The following is a 16,022-nucleotide window of genomic DNA, read 5'->3' on the forward strand; positions in this document are numbered from 1 at the left end:
AAAATTAAAGAAAATATTATTTTAACTGCAGAAATATTAAATAAAATTTAAGAAAATTGTTAGTGTCATTTTTAGTTTATAATAAAAATATCATTTTAAAACATGAAAAAAATTCATTAAAAATTGCCTAACCAACATAACCTAGGATAAAACTGTAATTTCTTTCCCGCTAATACTATCTAACAGCTATGTGACCCACAGGTTTAGTGAATTTATTGATAGACTATTGTTCCCAAAAGGTTGAAGGGTCCAAATGCAAAGCATCTCAGTAGAAAATATGATGACTACACCGATTAAAAATGAATTGGACAGATTTATAAATGACATTTTATTTTTACGAACAAACCAAACATGTATATAAATATGTCAAACATACAAAAACAAATAAATAAATATCAAAAAGTATATAGTAAACAAGTAATTTGCGAACGGACATCAAATAAATACCTTTTCCAAAATAATTACCCCTTTTTGTAACATAGTTTTGATAACTCCAGAAATATTTTAGTATGTTTCATTCTGGAAATTAAAACAAGATATATTGCAACAAAAACGATGAACATTACCATGAAACTGTTAAATGTCGCTTATGAGGCTATGCGTTGACGAATGTGTTGATGGCACTCAACTATATCGACTAACATAAAGCAATTAAATTTTATTAACATCAAACATGACATTTTATTTATTTAAGTATTTAACTTTTAATTTATGTATTCAAATGATTACCTTAGTCATAAAAATTATATTTTATAGATTGATTACATTATTTGTTAGCTAAGAGACTGTGTTTCATGAGAATAAAATCATTTCCGCAACCAAGAAGCGCATAGAAAAAAAATAGATATTATGTATACATTTCAGTACATAGTTATGAAGTTTTCAAGCTTGTAATAATAGATTCATCCAAATTTCTTTCTATACTAAGTAAGTTTTGCCCCAGAAACAAGATAACATAACTGATTTCATAATAATATTCTTGTCAAAGACTAAAATACATTTCAGTTGACTCAGCATGTTCACCGCAAATAATATAATTTTCTTAGTTTAGCACATTTATTAAAATAATTTGAACGTTAAATTATTTTAACAACAGAGAATAAATCTAACTGGGTGATGAATTTAAAAATAGGAAAACAAATTTAATTTGTTTTCCTAAAAAATGAGATTCATTTGTTTATTTTTAAAATGTTGTGAAGAGATTACAAGATATAAACAAAATTATTTGTGAAATTAAATAAGTATTACTGGAATAGGCTAATTATCAATAATTAAAATATGTTTATACAAATGAAACTTATCTATAAATCCTCTTTGGACAACGAAGACAAATGTTTGATACCTTACTTATAGATAAAAAATAATTATCACTAATAAATAATCCCTATTTAACAAAACAACAATCACTTGAAAGATATGTTATAATTGTTTTTTTAATTTGTTCGCTTTAAGGCTGTTGTCTGGAGAGTCATATGAAATAATGATTTATCTATAAACTAGTATGCTATTTTTACAACTGCTGTGAGTTTGTGATAGTTAGGTTAAGTTTTGTCCATCTTTTTACTAACCTGCCATGGTAATAAGAAAATGGTGGAAAATATCAATCAAAACTGCATTTTTCGAGCTCTTAAAAATAGACAAATTTGAGATTCATTCATTGATTTCAATTATTTTTATCTGGGCCAAAGCTTTAAAAATTTAAAAACAAACAAGTAATTCAAATATTTAAAAATTGTTCAGTCTAAACTTTTTTCTTTCTTTTAGTAAGAATAGTTTAAAAATTAAATCTTTGCTTTAAGTTATAGGCTCTCAAAATGCGACTTTATTTTTTGAGGCAAAAAAGCCTTAAAGGACCCATTTTATTATAAAATATTTGAAAATCAAGAGCTTTGTGGTTTTTAGGGTCTTTATAAATTCACAGTAAATATTTAAAACCCAGAGATTATAAAACTATAACATTAAAAGATATGTATTTAAAAACATATTTCATCATATGCCAGTAAGCATGTAACAAAATATACTAAAAATGAAATGATGCGACAAACTGATACATATTTGTCTTTCCTTTAAGACAATCACGTAGGGTAAGTATTGAACATTGATAACTCATCAAATGAAGATGTCCCACTCTGATCTAATACTTGAAGCATTTCTGTAAACTCTTGCCTGGGTCTATTTTCATCAGTACCAAATGCATGTGCATGGCTACCACTAGATGATGAATCAGGAGTCCCTGGGTCTTGCCAACCCCATGTCCCTAAACAAGGATTAAAAAAAAAAGTAAAACAAGCATTAAAAACATTTTAATAAAAAAAGGTCTTATTCTAATTTTAAAAGTATGAAATATTATCTACATTTATGGTGATGGCATTTAAAATATTCAAGAACTGATTTGCTTACACGCTGTATATAAAAATTAATTTCTCCCTCTCTAAGTATATTTTAAAATCAAAAAGAATTTGATATTATATAAGTAATGAAGCTAATAAACAAATAATAGTAAAAATAGATAATTTTTAACATAGATATTTCAAAATAGCTTTTTTTTTCAAAATTTAATTTTTAAAAAAATATTTTTATATCTGGAAACATTTGACTAATACTAATTAAAATTTTAACTCTTTAAACATGAGGAAAAATCTAATCTGATACTGATGAATTCGAGACTGATTGTGTGCTTTAACTATAAAAGCAATACACTTCTTGTTCACCATTCTTGTCATAATACTCTACATTGAAAAGTGCAAAATTTATTTTCTGTTCATTATTTGCAAATAAAAAAAAACTACAAAGTGATGAAAATACTAATATGACTAATGGCTCTGGCTAATCAAAAAGAAGAAGTGAAGAGCTACCTTCTGAATGCGAAGAAAGCGATTGGTCGAAGCTGAAAAAAAGCCAGATTGAATTTGGAGACCCAGGAGTGATGAAGCGGTGTATAAGGTGAGTGTCATGCATTTAGAATTATTAATATTTCATGTTACAATTTTATTTATAATATGTAATCAGAATATGTAAAATTTAAAGCTTGAATTAAATATCCCAGAGTGCAAATATGTTTAGTTTCAGAATTGCTTTAAAAGAATAATTAATTTAAATAAGTTAATGGCTACTACTCTGCATGTAATGTAGATAGGTGTAAGCAGAAAACAGTTAATTAGTATTAATTTTATCAAATGCTTAATATACTATTAGCTTCGAAACACTGGTGCCAATGACAAAACACAGCATTAAATATTTTAAAAAATTTAAATGCTATGCAATATAAGAAATAGTTTTAAAATGAATGTGCAGTTTTCTATCATCTCATTATCTGAAAGAATAATTTCAATGTAAAAGTAATTTGTTTTAAACTAGGTTAATTTGTATAAAATGTATAATTATTTCTGTTTCTTTTAATATGATTAACAAAAAATTAACATATCTGCAACACCATTTTTTTTTTTTAAAGTTTTGCCATGTGCATCTAGAGTTAATGTATTCTGATGAAACAATTTCAAAAATTATTAAGCCAAAATGCCTCAAAGGCATCATCGATCTCCAGGCTGTGTGGAAGAATGAGAAAATAATAATTGCTCAAACATCTCCAATTTCATAAATTTATTACTGAATATTGTGGCGATACAGATGAGTTAACCATTAGTGAATTTCTAAATAAGCTCAATCAGATAGCTCTCTTATGGTCAATATTCAAAGAAGGAAATTTTAACTAGTTTTTATTTTCATAAATGCTTAATGTACTGATAGTTTCAAAACATAAGTATTCATTTATTTTATAGAAAAAAATCTTCAGTGAACTACCTAATACCAGGAGTTATAGTTACCTAATACCAAACAGTTTGTACCTAAGAGCACATTCTAGAACGCTGTTCAACTTATATTAGTTGAAATGTTTCAATTTATTGAAAACTGAAATGTTTTTTTCGTGATTGAACAATAAGCATCATACATTTTCTTCAGGATAAATTCAGACTTTTATACAGCATTTTATTGGAAACTAAAAGCATAACAAAGGATTAGAAACCCCAGATCTAGTCACATGTGTCAAAAAATCTAACCTAATCTCAAGATTACAATTATTATTTATAATAAATATCACAAATTATAAGGAAATATTATAAAATACATTCAAGTTATTTTTTACTGATACAATAAGTTACATGACTTTAATTGAATGTCATGAGTCATGAGTTTCTGTCATGAGTTTCTTCATTGTTATTTTTCAGATATCCTTTTTGATTTTTCAACATAAACAAAACACCAAAATAAACAGACACAAAAATATTTAAATTAATCTCAAAACTAACAGTTTTGGCTATAATCAGAAACATTTATAATTTCAGAAAATTTTCAATGCAGACCTGATATAAATCATATTTGATTATCAAGTAAATGCATCAAAAGCTAATAATGTCCTCAGAAAATAAGCAAACTTGAGTTTTATTACTTCTTTAATTCTTAATAAAAGTAATTGTTTCTCCTTTTTCAAATTTTAACGGTTAAGCATTTAGTTTATCATATGAATAAATTTAAAAAATAAAGCTTTTGTGTTAAATTTTTAATACAGAAGATAAAAATAAAAAATCGTCATTATTTAAATGTCTAAATTTCTTTTTTTTTTTTTAACTTTCATAAAAACAAAAAACAATCTTTAATTTAATGGATTTCAAGGTGTTTCCAGTATATGAAACAATTTTTTGCTTTTTTACTTATTTCCTTAAACAAAAATCATAATGTATTGTGTTTAACAAACTAATTTATTACTACAAATTCCAAAATTAAAAACAAAATTTCAAAAGATTTGGTAATTTTAAAATTAATAACTCTTTTTTTTTTATGCAAACGTTGAATTATAATTTCTGGTTTGGTTTCAACTATTTCAAAGAATTTCGTAACTTTTTCATGCATTTTTCTGCATTCAAGTTTCTTACATTTTAATTAAAATGCAATGCATTTTAACTGGAAATTACATTTTGTTTCGATTTTTTAATGAAAATTAAGGTGTTTTTTCTTTTCTATTTCCCCGAAATGTACTTTAAAATCGTTACTTTTCGGTTTTGTACTTGTACTCCTTACTGATTACTTTTTAAAATCAAAATGTTTTACTTTTTGCGCATTACTTTTGCCCAAGGTACTTGTACTTTTACTCGTTACTTTTTTAAAGTAATGTTCTGATGCATGCCATACAATTGGGTATTATCAATGTATTAAAATAAAACTTATAGTTTTGTGAAAATTAACAAGAAAAGAATAATACTTCTAGGTGGAAGTGTAGATCCCATCTGTGTATATGTCACACTAGACAAATTTCCATAGTTTGGATTATAAGCTTCTGAGCTGAGCTATAAAAAAAAATCAAATTAGAAATGAGCAAAACATATACTAATTAAGTTAACTTGCACTAATACACAATACAATTTACAACTTACTGTAAGCAAATTAAAAAACTTTTAACTATATTTGTGTATTTTACTGCACTAAAAACATTTTAATTGTTTGTTACACTTAAAATTATATTAAAACATTGTTTGTATTCATTAAAATTGAAATTCTTAATAAATAAACACGACTTTGAAGCTATTGTGTGCAGCTATTAATTTTTAGGACAGCTCTAATCGCTTCAGATAGTGTTATGGGAATTACATACCCTTCATACCCTTTTTAATATGATTTAAAGTACCACTTATACTTTAACATGCTGGTGAACTATGCTTTAAGTATTGCAAAAACAACTTTTGAAGTGTTCTTCAATGGTGACGAGGTTTCCCTTGGTATCTTTTAACTCTAAACTTTGTTTCAATTTTTTATTAGGTTTTAGCACTGAATTTTCCCTCATTCTCTCTTCATAGATTTTTCTCATATCAAAAATTGAAAATTTTAATGAAAGAACACGTTTATTGAAAACATCAGCATTCAGAAACTGAACTTAAACACTAACCAGTCAAAGACTGGTTATTGCATGTTGTATTGTACTGTAAAGTGTATTGTGTTGTTATTTCTAATGCCACTTGAAAATGCCAGTAAGCCTGGTTCGCGAAAACAAGCAAATTTAAGGCAAAGGGTGCGTTTCCCATTTTTCAGCAGTGACCAGGAATACAACACGTTACAGCTTGTTTATAGGATGTATCCATTCATACAACTATTCAGGGTCTTTGAGGTTGGTGAAACTTAATTCTTATTCAAACTCCCTGATTTGAAATTTAGCAACTTGATAATTTTACCTCACTAATCGAAAATCAGTTCCCAAATTATTAAGATTTTGATCAAATTTGCCACCTCAAAGACCTTATTGCTGATATTAATGTTTGGGTTATTTATCAAATCTCATGTTAATGTGGTCTAAGGTACATTGAACAAACTAACTAACTTGCTATTTGTGAGTCATTCTGAAACATGCTAATAATTTAGTTAGTGATCTTTCTAGTATCTATTGTAATATTTGGAAGTCTATTTTAATTTAAATTGTTGCACCCTGGGGTTCCTGCAAAATCCTCTCACACCTGTTCTTATCAAAACTTGTTCTTCTGTCCCTATTGGCTAAATTACTTTGTATCTTTGTATGCGTGCACACTGTGGAAGGTACTTGTTTATACGACTAAAACCGTAGTATGTCCATTTAGGTACTTTCATTTGTTCTTTATTTATAATTTTTTGCTTCAGTCTATAAAGCAAAAAGTATGCCTTATGCTTTGTTGGTTATGTAAAAGTGTTTATAAGGAAAGTTCTAAGCTTTCCAAATAATAAATAATAAAAATGTCTGCTTCAAATTTTCAATTAATAAAATAATGCGCCCACAAAGCTCAAAAATGAACAGTGGATTCTAGCCCACTGAAATTAAAGTCAGACCACCATGAAATAATACCAACAATTGATCTCGGGTTAATTTGGTTTTCTGATCTGTGTTTCTGTCTCAATCTCATCACTGGTCTACTTACTGGTCAATCTACTCATGTCTCAATATTTCATTCCCACTATGAATATCATATACATTCTCTGTAATTTTTTATTAAATTTCACTTTAAAAGCTTTTTTTTACTTGCAATACTTTAGACCATCTGCTTATATTAAAAGAAAGTAAAGAGATGTTTTTTTAAACAAAATGATTACATTTTGGGTTAAATTCAAGGCCTTTTTTAATTAATTAAAAAATTGAAATACTATATTTGTTAAAACAAATTAGCATTTAATTTTATAATTTGTTAGATGAATCTATATGAACTCGTGAAATCTCCGACAGTCGATGATAGTGCACCCGCTGTAGTGAACCTGTCTGAGCCCCCAATTATATAATGTTATTTAAAACACTTATAGTGAACAGCTGACAAATTGATAGATCAGTTCCAGTGGATTCAAATTTCCAGTCCTCCAACTTTTAACTTACAAATGGTCATATTCCTGTGGAGGACAATTTACCAATAATTCTGTAGCTAGAAAAACATGTAATAAACATTACATTTTTCAAAGGAATGTTACGTAGCAATTTGAATGCTGTAATCAGTGTGCACTTTTGGTACTCCTATTGATAATGATATTGTAACTGAAATTAAACAACAGAACCGAAATTTTATTTTCTTCAAATAAGAAATTAATGATAAGAAAATGAAATTTTGACACCATCTTGCTGAGAGTAGACAAAAAAAAATTTATTAACTCTACTTAAAATCAAATTGCAATCAACCAAATATCACTAATTTCCTTCATGTATAAAATGTAGAGTCAATATGTAAATGTATATTTAAAAAAAAATTTTTTTTTCAGTTTATCTACAATAGGACCTCAGGACACAGTCATTTTTTGGTTTAACCACTGACTACAGAAAGGCTCCAGTGTGTCCCTTGATGAAGTACTGTTTTTGCGAACATACATACCTTTAGAATTTTGCTTTTGGTTTTTAACTTTTTATTTAAATTGTTTAAATAAGACAAATTTGGTTTTAGCTGCTTTTAGCGCTTTTCCATTTGGAATTATTATTTTAAAGTTTTTTGTTCTTAAAATTTGCTTAAATCAATTTCATACTTTGATTGGATAAAAAATATTACCTAACTCTGTGATCAAAGATTTAATGCATCAACTTCATCTAAGAGTACTAAATTTTATCTGTAACGCAAACATTGTGCACTAGCTTAACTGTTCGTCACTTTAAAAAAAATAGCAGATATTTTTAAGCAAACTTTATTTCTAGAAACAATAAGTCAAAAAAAAAACATTACAATGTTAAATCATTTACATGAAACACATACTTTCTGCACTTCTGTATCTGCACTTTCTGCAGTGTTCCAACCTACAAAAATATAAATCTTCCAGCCTAAAGAATCCTTTTCTAAAGAGTAATAGGCTTTGAATGACTGTTCAAGAGGAAAAGGGCATCATTTCCCTTTGAAAGACTATCTGATGAATTTTTAGGGTGATACATACAAAACATGAAATATCCAGAATTTTGAACTAAACATTAATCCTTGTTTAAATTGCTGAAAATAAATGTAATCCATAGCTAGCAAATATTACCTGCGGAAGAGTAGTTTGAACCCAGATGACTGGAGGAGATTCAGGAGCACTTACATCAATATTGGAAGATGTTGGAGATTGAGATGAAATTACTTTTGAACTTTCATTGCTATTTGATACTGAGTAGTTCAGTCCATAATACTGAGGGTTTTGATAGATAGCTTGATTAGAACTAAGTTGCCTTTCATTCATAATTTGTGTTTCTACAAAAGAAAAAATAATTATGTGATTTAGAATTAATAAAAAATGTTGTCTCTTGGAATGAAACAAAACGATATAAAGAAATTTATATTCGTTTCACATTACAAAATGATTTAAGTTGTTGTAAAATGAATAGAATAAATATTAATAGCATGCAAAAAGAATGGGAAAGTAAAGACCCCTTTAACAAACTTTCAAAATTAAGAAAGTTGGTTTGAAAAAGAAAAATTCAAAAATATATGTCAGCAGTAGAAATGCAGAGAAGTTCATAAAAAAAAAATTTCTCAAACAATGTAAATGTGACCGTCAAAGTATGAAATGCCTGCATTATATATAATGCCTGAGATTTTTAGGCAAAGTAAGAAATATTGATGTTTCTTCTAATCTATCGTGAGTAAGTATTAAAATATCAAATAAATGTAATTATATCCAGGAATAAATTAATATCAAATCGGATGTAATAAATATTTCGGACATTCACCAAAACGCCTATGTGATTGTCAACATTCACCAGTGAAAGTCAACAACCACCGATTTCGGTCATTCACAGTAATATGCACACCATTTACATAATAACTTCATCAGGACGTTTATTTCATACTTTGCCTAAATAGCATCCGGCATTATATATAATGCTTAGGCAATGTGTGAAATATAAATCATTTCATACTTTGCCGGCTAGTTTTAGGCATTATATATAATGCCGGTAACATAAACAAATAAAAAATATTATTAAGGAAATAAGATAAATGCTTTCAAATATGAATTTTTTCAAAATTAACTTTTTTTAATCCTGAATTGGCAAAAATAAAATTACAACACTTAAAACTGTTTATAAATGACAAGAACTCACATAAACATTATGAATAACACTGAAAGGGGAAGGGGGAGGAAACTAACCACTTCTAAAACAAGATCAATTTAAATGTCAAATTTTTAATAACAAGCACATTTTTTGTAACAAGATTGCTTGCTAAATGTCTGACATTTGCTAAATGCACAGTTTAAGCAATACAAAAAAATTTATTGTTGATGGTTTAAATAAAAAATTTATATTGATAATTATAAGCATAGCTATTTATATTTAGATCAACCTAGCAAAAATTTTCTTAACAATAAATAACTAATTATTTGTTTGTTAGTTTCTATAAATTGTAAGAACCTTACTTCAGTTATGAATAAAAGATAATTCACATTCTGATAATCTCTTTCTAGAGCATTAAAACTTATCAAAAAATACTGTTACAATGGGAGTTATTTTTTCCACAAAATGTACACAGTATTTTGTTCACTTTTACAACAAATTTTTTTTTTAAATTTTTATTGTTTACAAAAATATTATAGTCAAAGGAATCTTTATCTATATATAAACTTAAAGAACGAAAAATATTTTTATATGCATACAATATAATATTTAATGGGATACATAAACTGGCTATTTAATAATGAACTATGATGCATCTTGCAAAAAAAAAAAAAAGATTAATAATTTTTATTAAGCTTTTTTTTATTTTGTATGTCTCCTATAGTTACAAATATTAATTTCTCAAAAGTGTATCACAGTAATAAGTTTTTATTATTATTATTAAATAAAAATCTTATTAAATGACATTAAAATAATCTGGTTGTGGCTATATGCAAAGATGTTATTTCTTTTAAAGTAATAAATTCAATAATAAAGACTTATGACTCTAAAAGTAAGAGTATCATTAAGCAAAATTAATAAAACTACAAAGTAATTTTCTATTTAATAATAAACTATGGATGTATTATTATTAAATAAAAATCCTACTAAATGACATTAAAATATTTTGATTAAGATCATGTGTAGATGTTATTTCTTTTAATAATTTTAAAAAAAGTAATAAATTTAAAAAAATAATAAATTCTAAAAAAAAAAAAAGACTTTTGGCACTAAAAGTAAGAGCGATTTTAAGCAAAATCAATAAAACTACAAAGTAATTTTCTATTAATCAACTGCGCAAATTTTACCTTTAAAATATTGATTGTTTCAACAAAGTACCTGTACAAAACTGTCATTTTTCTGTAACTCAAAATAACATTTTAGAAGAGTCTAGAAAAATAAATAAAATGTTTACAGTCTGGAGAAACTTTAGGTTTCCATTTCATAAAATGCAATTTTCATGTTTCAAAAGATGTACCAAAGGAATGCTATTCAATTAGTTCAACAGTTAAACACAAAAACCTACTTACAATGCAATTTTTATGGATTAATGATGAAATAAAAAAGATCTTATTAGTTTATTAGAAAAAAATATGTTTTACCAGGATGATGTGCAGACGGTACAACAGAATGAAAAGCATTTGATTTAGGGTGACTATAATTAAGTTCTGCACCGTATTGATTTTGCTCATTCTCTTTTGCTAAACTGGGAACTTGATCAGATCCGGAGGTAGAAGTTTCTTGTTGATTATGAAGATTTCGACTGAAAATTAAAAAGCATATTTAATTAAGAAATGTTTTTTAAATATATATAAAAACAATAATACTTATAAGAGTGAAACTAAAAACTATCTTATGCAAAGGAAAAGCTACAAAGGGACTTACTGATAAACCTAATTTTCAGATGGATTAAAAATAATTATATGTGCCCGAACATGTTGTATGTTTGCATATCTAACTATATTCCTAACATGTCAAAATAGGATTTAATATTTGGCACCTGTTTTCAATAAAAGTCATGAAATAAAATATTTTCTAACAATCTCATGCATTCTTGACACAGTACTTTAAATTTGAGTATAAAAAAAATACAAGGGGCTACTTTTAAATCCAGGAATGATTTAAAAGATGTCTAGAAAATATTATGTGAGCAACATACCCATTTAATATGTTCTACGTAACCAGTTGATGTAATACACTTCTGCTTTAAACATTTAAAAATACTTAGAGATCTCTTTCAACATCTTTGTAACTAAAATGTCATAAATTTTTTTGATATCTTCAACATAATTGATACAAGAAATAACTGGTGCACCCAACTATAACTCTGAGAACACAAGGTAAGCATTACTTTTGATGTTTCTGACTTTATACAATTTTGAACCAATCCTATCAAAAGAATGAAAAGATAATGTACTGCCTTTATACTGCAAAGCACAAAGCAAGTACTTAGAATACCAATAAATGAGCTTTGGCCCCTTTTCCTAAAAATTTCACATAGAAAATTTATCAACCAAAGACTTAGTGCCTGAAACAGAAATAATTGATATAGTTCTTAAACTAACTTCTAACAAATTTTGCTAACACAAATAAAGATATCACTATTTAAAGAGAAATCTTTCATACATCAGTGTTCGCGGTGTTATACTTATTTTCTAGTTTATGAGACAAATTTTTATCTGGTTTAGTATTTTAAGAGAAGATTCCAGAATACAATCAATGATAAAACAAATACACAAATAAAAGATCACTGATCAAGAAGAAAGAGTTTTGGGGGCTGAATATAAAGTGCACACTGGTTCATGCACTTACTATTTATCTTGGTATAAATCAATGATATAAACATAGAGTTAGATATGAATAACTCTGAATCAATTCACCGCTTTCAAAAACTATTTTCATTGTGCCATATACAATTAATTTAGAATTTTTAATCATATTTTTACATATAGGCATTATTTGCAGGAACAATACTTTAAATAACTTTCAGAAAAAAAATTTGTGATTAAAAACATAATTTATTCAAGAGTATTTAAAAAAAATACAATTCTGAGTATTTCATAAATATTTTTCAGTGGTCAGCTTATACACTCAACATACCAGAAATTTGCTGAGTTGTAATCAAAAATAGGGGGCCTAAGGTTCTGAGACTCCAGGCGAAAAGTTCGAGAATTAGCAGTCCTCGAGGAAGAAAAACAATTTCGCTATCACGTTTTCTTAGAAAACAATAATAACGCATAAAAATATTCTCATGTTTACGACAAAGTAATCCAATGAAAATAAATTACTTAAGCTTTGAGGCAATATGAAAAATTTGTTTGAAATGAGATTTTTGGAATGAGTAAAATTTTTTTAATGAGTTTATCGCTTTTCTTCAGAACTAAACAAGTAAAAATAGTGCATTTGTTTTTGAACTGAGTAGGGGATTCATATCTTTCTCATCATCACTTGAACATGTGAGGGAACCAGGATCTTAAAGCATTTGTGCAAATATGGATTTGTGTGTTTGCATGATGTTAGAAATGAACCTTTTTTTAACAAAAAAATTACCGATCAACTCCTCGATAGATATCATTAAAATTCTTTGTTATAATTTCTCTAGTGATTTGCTTTCTGAAATTATCCTAAATGCCTTTTGCTGATTTATCTGTTAATACATAAAAAAAAAAAAAAAATTCTTATTTGAATTTTGTCATAACACGATCTGACTGCCTTTAACTACATGAAAATAATTTAATAATATTATATATCAGCCTTTATGTATAAATTGCTTTAAAAAATTTAAAGCTATTAAAATTTAAAATAATTTTAATACAAAATAAGTGTAAACTTACTTATGCACAGCCACTATATATTCCATTTCATTTGTGTATGGATTGAGAAAAACAAAACTACTGGTTCGGAGCCAAATCCATTGTTTATTCTTGTCTTGAAATCGATACATGACAGACACCACTTGCCCCTTCAATTTTAAAACTATATTAAAAGTACAAAATGTTATTTAAATAAAATAAGATGTATTTTCTGATAACCTATGCCTTTAAATTGAAAGTAATTTTTGTTTTGAAAGTTTGAAATAAATAAAATCTGAGGATTCACTCAAATAGAAACAAAAAAAACCTGGAAAAGGTAGAAATCAAATCATAAAGTTTAATATTTTTTAATGACGATAAAAACAGTAACTTAAACCAATCTATTGATAACAAAACAGATGTGGAGAAAACATGATACTAAGTCTAAATAATTACTTTTAACTCAGACAGAAAAATAAATATACAATCAAACTCGCCTATTAAATTTCCGTTTGACATCCTGGAATTAATGAGGAAATTTCTTAGAAATATCTGATTTAATATTAAAAGGAGTGCATAAAACTTTGTTAGACCCAAATTATGCTTATAATAACAAAGAATCACTCAATCTGTTAAAGTTGCAGGTTGTTGATCCATCAGGGTGCGTAGCCAAATTATTCAACAAAAAATAAGCACCTTTTAAGCACTAAAAAAATATTTTTAAGCACTTTAAAAAAATATCATAATTAGGTACGGTTGGAAAGTTTTTGACAATTGACGGTTTTATCTAACAGTCATGCCGAAAAGAAAAAAAACTTTTGGCATTATTTTTGACATTTGTCAAAAATTATGAAATTTTGAATCATGTAAAACGAAAAAATAAGCACTTTTCAAGCACTCAAAAAATATTTTAAGCACTTTAAAAAAATATCATAATTAGGAAGGCTTGGAAAGTTTCTGACAATTGACGGTTTTATCTTGTTTTAACAGTCATGTCAAAAAAAAAAAAAAAACCTTTTGGCATTGTTTTTGACAATTGTCAAAAATCATGAAATTTTGAATCATGTGAAACGAATGGCGTTTTCATACGCTTCGGACTGACAATACGCCGAAATAGATTGAGGTTGAATGAATTGTGAAAAACCTGAATAGAACCATGTGAACTGCGTCTTTTTGGATAATTTGCAGCGAAAATCAACATGGTAAAGGAAAAGAGTAATTTTGAAAAAGGCGAAATTAAGCACTTTTTAAAAACACCCAATGAAAAAAGCACCTTTAAAGACTTTTAAAAAACGAAAATAAGCACTTTTTAAAAACGCTACGCATCCTGTCCATAAATAAGGGTCTGTAAGAGGTATTAACTATAATTAATATTTTCCATACTACTCGCTCTTTCTGTGCCTTCCTAACTAAATGTTAGTAAAATTCATAATATAACTTAGCAAATGAATAGAATGAACTAATGGATTAATAATCTAACTTAACAAATGGAGAAAGATGGAAGAAATGGATTTAATAGCAATAAAAACTTTCTTTCAATGCTTATTGATAAGTTGATTCAAAGTTAAAAATATTAGTAATTAAATTTAATTTAGAAAATTTTTGATTAATTTTTATAAATTATAGCTTTTAATTTTGATAATTTTGGCAGATTCTGGGTTAACAAGTACCCTGTTTTAAGATTTAAATTTTCTCTTTCCTTAAGTTATTATTATTTTTTATAAAAAATTAGACAGTAATAATATATCCCGAAAATCAGGGGTGGATCTACCTAAGGGCTTTTTGGGCTGCAGCCCAGGGCCCCGTGGATACAAAGGGCCCCAGTCCCCACTGAAAACAATAGGTGATATTTTGAATTTAAAAAAAGTATCTAATATTAAAAAAAACTATTATAAGGTTGGCAACCCCGAGATCAATCAACTCGTGCATGTGCGCGTCTATCGAACGGAACGGGAAATTCCCCATCGCTTGTTTTTGGCCAGTGTATTTTTTCGTGTCTATTACGGGTGACTTCCCGCCGAGCCGCTTAACGCCCACGTAATTTTTTTTTCCGCACTTCTGTTCTCTTCGTCAAAGTGACAAACTTGTTTAGTTTACTAACTAATGAACATAAGAAACCAATGTTAGTGTGGTTGACACGAAAAGAAAATAGATCTGTTTTAGACAAGCAGCTTCAGAAACAATTAAGAAAAGAAACAGAATATTATCACTATGTCCTAAAACATGTTATTGCAGTGGTCAAATTTTAAGTATAAGGGACTTAGCATTTAGAGGTTCCGAGGAAGTATTTGGCTCTCCACATAATGGTAATTTTATGGGTGCTCTGGAGCTATTGGCAGAGTTCGATCCATTCATTCGTAAACACATTGAACAACGAGAGCTGCAACCAAAATCGATAATATCGTACTTATCAAAAACAGTATATGAGGAAATAATTGAGATTATGGGCCAACAGATAATTAAACAAATTATAACTCAAATAAATAACGACGACACAAAGTATTATTCTATTGTGGTGGATTCTACTCCAGATCTATCTCACAATGATCAACTTGCTATTGTATTACGATACTATTTTCGGGGAAAAGTGTATGAAAGATGTGTATCCTTCATTAAAATTTGTAGTCATACTGGCTTACATTTATTTAATATTCTACAAGACGTTTTAGAAACAAATGGACTACTACTGGATAATTGTAGGGGACAATCTTATGACAACGCTGCTAATATGGCGGGTCACTACAATGGTGTACAAGCACTACTAAAACAAAGAAATAAATCCGCGGATTGTGTGCCATGTGCTGCTCATTCCCTTAAGTTGGTGAAGAATCTGTTAAGGT

At 27.5% G+C, this 16,022-nt stretch overlaps 1 protein-coding gene and 1 long non-coding RNA gene across 7 annotated transcripts in view; one reads left to right on the top strand and one right to left on the bottom strand.

The window, feature by feature from the left end:
- Positions 1-313: 313 nt before the first annotated feature.
- LOC107446268 (aryl hydrocarbon receptor nuclear translocator homolog) overlaps positions 314-16,022 on the bottom strand; it is a 38,943-nt gene continuing 23,234 nt past the window's right edge. For 4 of the 6 annotated variants that reach the window (XM_043043643.3, XM_071184007.2, XM_043043644.3 and 1 more), the window contains 5 exons: positions 13,225-13,366; positions 10,993-11,153; positions 8,506-8,708; positions 5,258-5,342; positions 314-2,257 (listed from right to left, as the gene is read on the bottom strand). In XM_043043643.3, the coding sequence (XP_042899577.2) occupies positions 2,076-2,257; positions 5,258-5,342; positions 8,506-8,708; positions 10,993-11,153; positions 13,225-13,366 (773 nt within the window). In that variant the 3' untranslated portion in view covers positions 314-2,075. Of the gene's footprint in view, positions 2,258-3,588; positions 3,998-5,257; positions 5,343-8,505; positions 8,709-10,992; positions 11,154-13,224; positions 13,367-16,022 lie in introns of those variants that run through there. The other 2 variants (XM_087154036.1, XM_087154035.1) reach the window with 2 other exon arrangements.
- LOC139426188 (uncharacterized) lies at positions 2,779-8,043 on the top strand. Its single transcript, XR_011637381.2, has 2 exons — positions 2,779-2,943; positions 7,759-8,043. It is a non-coding gene; the product is annotated as an uncharacterized LOC139426188 (long non-coding RNA).

Source organism: Parasteatoda tepidariorum, chromosome 10 (genome assembly GCF_982258835.1).
Source record: "Parasteatoda tepidariorum strain Cologne lab strain chromosome 10, Ptep-v5.0, whole genome shotgun sequence".
Lineage (NCBI taxonomy): Eukaryota > Metazoa > Arthropoda > Arachnida > Araneae > Theridiidae > Parasteatoda > Parasteatoda tepidariorum.